Source organism: Procambarus clarkii, chromosome 33 (genome assembly GCF_040958095.1).
Source record: "Procambarus clarkii isolate CNS0578487 chromosome 33, FALCON_Pclarkii_2.0, whole genome shotgun sequence".
NCBI lineage: Eukaryota > Metazoa > Arthropoda > Malacostraca > Decapoda > Cambaridae > Procambarus > Procambarus clarkii.
In genome coordinates, this window is record NC_091182.1 from 23929184 (window position 1) to 23933118 (window position 3935).

At 37.8% G+C, this 3935-nt stretch overlaps 1 protein-coding gene across 1 annotated transcript in view; it reads left to right on the plus strand.

Moving 5' to 3' along the window:
• Positions 1 to 3747: 3747 nt before the first annotated feature.
• LOC138370758 (involucrin-like) overlaps positions 3748 to 3935 on the plus strand; it is an 843-nt gene continuing 655 nt past the window's right edge. Inside the window, exon 1 of the mRNA XM_069335356.1 lies at positions 3748 to 3935. This exon is cut by the window's right edge and continues 655 nt beyond it. Within this exon, the coding sequence (XP_069191457.1) occupies positions 3748 to 3935 (188 nt within the window).

Below are 3935 nucleotides of genomic sequence, written 5' to 3' on the forward strand. Positions count from 1 at the left end.
ATTTAGGTCAACTGTGTAGTAGGCAAGGTAGCTACAATATTACTCTTTGCTACTAAAGCACTGACATCACTCTGTACCTTGCCAAACTATATAGCCGACGAGGACTTCTCCTCTGGCTTTGCCTTTGGTGGTGTACTACTGCTGTCATCTTCCCCCTAAAGTGCAGTAAGATGTGCACCCATACTGCATCTTTGGCAGGTTTGCAACTGAGTGTCACATTCACTCGAATCTTGCTTTCCCAAACAGTGTGTACATCTCTTCATATTGGTACATGGTATGTTGGTACATCTTATGTACTTGTTGTTCCTTTTGTCTTATCTATCTTGGGTGCTGGTGTAACTACAGGTTTATTTAGGTTCACAGTGTCTCCTGCAGGAGAAATCGTGTAAGTGCCAACATTACCTTGCTTCTACAAAAAAAAAGGAAGTTTATGTTGCTTTGATTTTCAATTGTTGTTTTGTACATTTTTATTCTTATCTGAGAGCACCTGTTTCGAGTCCTTTTTCTTGAGATTTGAGTTTATTAGAGGTACACAAACATTCTACGAAATCCCGTAGGCCTTCAATGATTTCCATTGAGGATAAAATATTAGTATTAAGGACCATAGATTATCCATAATGTCATTAGGTAATTTCCAGTGAATAATTAACTTCAAGAGTCACTCAGCAGCGTCTGTGGCTACTTTAGTACTCAGTGTTTTCATAATACATGCTACAGCGAATCGAAATGATTGCAGTGATTCAAATGTTTTATTAGGAAAGAGTAAATCCATTAACTTGTATGAGAGACATTTCAATTGCCATCTTATCACTGCAATTATCGTGTAACAGCTGAATGGCTTAGTCGTAGTCATCGTGATTCAATACTATATTGGCCATGACTGTTCTTACTTCTCCTTTTAACTGGCCTCGTTAGTACAGAAACTTGTAGTTTTTATGAGTGAGGCCTTTAAGTGTAAAATAGAATCAAAGGACCTCCAGAAAAAAAATTATCTTCATTGTTGCCTTCAAAATATCGTAAATGTACCTTTGGAAATTCAGCTTCTGTTTGTTGGTTAGATGACCCAGCTAGAGTAGTTGAGCTGACATTTGTCTGTGCTACTGTTTAAGAGACAATTTTGATTAAAGGATTTAATTTATCCGGGATTTTATCTTCAAATATTGCTGCCTTCACCATGTTCTCATCAAGCTCCTGCCTTGAGAAATCTCTATTAGCCATATCTGTTAAATATGTTTCAGAGAGGCGCTTAATCTGTTCAAATTTATCTATGGCAGCTTTAACTCTTGATTTCAGAGTTACTAAATCTATAATTGGCAGGTTACTAAGTAATTACATCTTTCAATCAAGTGATTTAGTGGCCTTCTAGGCCCAAAAGTTTCCTCGTGGGTCCTGTTTCAGCAGCTGGTGCTGAACTAGTAGTCATTTTGCTTCTGGCCATGATTGCTTAAAATAATCAAAATGTGTAAGTGTATATGTATTTTGGTGATTGATCCATTTCAACTAATAGGATCTATTTCAGTTCGCTCGTCGTAATCACTGGAATCCGGATTAGAAAACCTTCACAACCACTAAAAAGTGTGGCTCTTTGTTTATACTGAGGCCCAAATGTACCTCGAGTCAAAAAGAATTTAACAATTCTAAGCAAACAAATTAGCACCTTTTGGCACTATTCTTGATTATTTTACACCCAAATTAGGGTCTGCATTACGATTATATTATTAAACTACTGAATTTCACCTTAAATTAGATTGGCCATACCAGAATATAGATATAAAACTGTACTACTAAAACATCTCTTCTAAATGAATGCAAATATATTTGGTAAAATGAGTATGAGTAATGAAGTGCTTCTGAAGACTGCAATAACAGATAAAACACTAAATTCCATAATATAGAAGTGCTTTAATCCTACCCATTAAATAAGGTTGATGCACCCCTTAGGTTTATTTGTGGTCATTTGACACAAAAGATAAGATTATACTTCGGCACAAAAACACATTATTAATTGATGAATATCCTACTTAGTTAAGTGACTGTGGCTACCAAACCCACTTTAAACATAATCTATTTGTTCGCCTAATATAGTAATGGACTTCGTATTGTTTAAAGAATTCAGATGCAAAAGTAAACATTTCTCTTATCTCTTTTGTACATTGGAAATCCGGATCAAGAAGGAGCATAAATATGTTGATAAACCTTAATAATTATAATCAATTAGATTAAATTTACATGCACTAAGAAGCAAATACAAAAAAGGAAGTGCTTGGGTCTGACCTGGAATCCAGACTGTCTGTGAGCCAAGCTCCTCTGTTGCTGTGGGAGGACGACTGTTACACAGGTTTAATTGCTGCCGCTTTAATTTACCTTTGGAAGATTTTACTCAAATTAGTGATAATAATGTTTTTATTTGGAATAAATAGAATTTAAAAATACAGCTAAATACAGCTTACATACCTGTCTGTGTTCTGCCTAACCTACCTCTGAAATATCTGCCTGTGCTTTGCCTATCCTGCCTCTGACATGCATTGCTCGATCTCGCATAACTTAAGATAACTTAATTAAGATAACTGCACAGCCCGCCCTCAAAACATTTTCCAACGTCAAGAAACAATCGTACTAAAATGCCCTTATATTAACCTATCAGACGACCTTAAACGGGACAGTATGTCAATTTTCTAGCACGACAATTTTGCCCTAAGGTAGAGTATACGTCAAAATACGACGTTCTATTAGGAGGACGGGTTGAAGTGTAAACATAGAGTCCCGGCTCTGGTACACAGGTGAGGAGGCTCTTGTGCCTTCCTCACAGATCTCTTATCTCAAATCAAATCATTATTTTGAATTTGAGTTTATTTATAGAAATAAGCTAGGTGTAATTTGATGATGATTAAGTATTATTCTGATGTGATTATTATAATTCCTTTGTAAAGTCGACGCCACTGTGACGTCAAAAGCCTGACGTCAAAAGCCTGACGTCAAAAGCCTGACGTCAGGATTTTGTTGATTCGACAGTCTATTGTGGGTGTTGGCCTGTGACTGGCTCGGTGCTATATGTAGCTTTCAAGTGATCAGGTTGTTAGGCTATTTAGAGCCCAGCAAGCCATATGTGGACCGTTGTCCATGTGGTCTATATACATTAAATACATATCATTAAATTTATATATCTTTCTGTGGTGGAATTTTCCATACCATCTATCTATCTATCCACAATCTATTCAGTCTATACGTAAATCTATCCATGTATCTATTCATATATCAGCTGAACTATCCATCCATAGTTCTATCTAAACAACTTTGCATCCCTTAATCCATCCATTCAGTTATACATGTGTCTATCCCTATGTTTATCCATCTATTTATCCCCGATCTATCCATCCATCTCCTTCTATCCATCTATTTATCCCCGATCTATCCATCCATCTCCTACTATCCATCTGTCAATCTCTCTATTTATCTATCCATCCATCCATCCATCCATTTATCTATCCATCTCTCCATCCATCCATCCATTTATCGATCCATCTCTCCTTCTATCCATATATCCATCCATCTATCTATCCACCTAACCATGCATCTATCTATCCATCTATCAATCCATCTATCTAGCCATCTCACAGTTTCTATCCCTGCTTCTATATATCCGTCTACTTAGCAATCAACTCATCTTTTCATTCCTGTGCTCATCCATCTATCCTTCCATCTATAAACTATCCATCCATCCATGTATCTATCCCACAACTGCCTTCGATGGTTGCATGGATCAAAGCCAGAGCGCTGAGGGCCACCACTGTCAGTCATGTTTCCATGCCACTGCGACCCATCGAGGGGGAGTTGGCAACACTACGACCCATCGAGGGGGAGTTGGCAACACTGCGACCCATCGAGGGGGAGCTGGCAACACTGCGACCCGTCGAGGGGGAGCTGGCAACACTGCG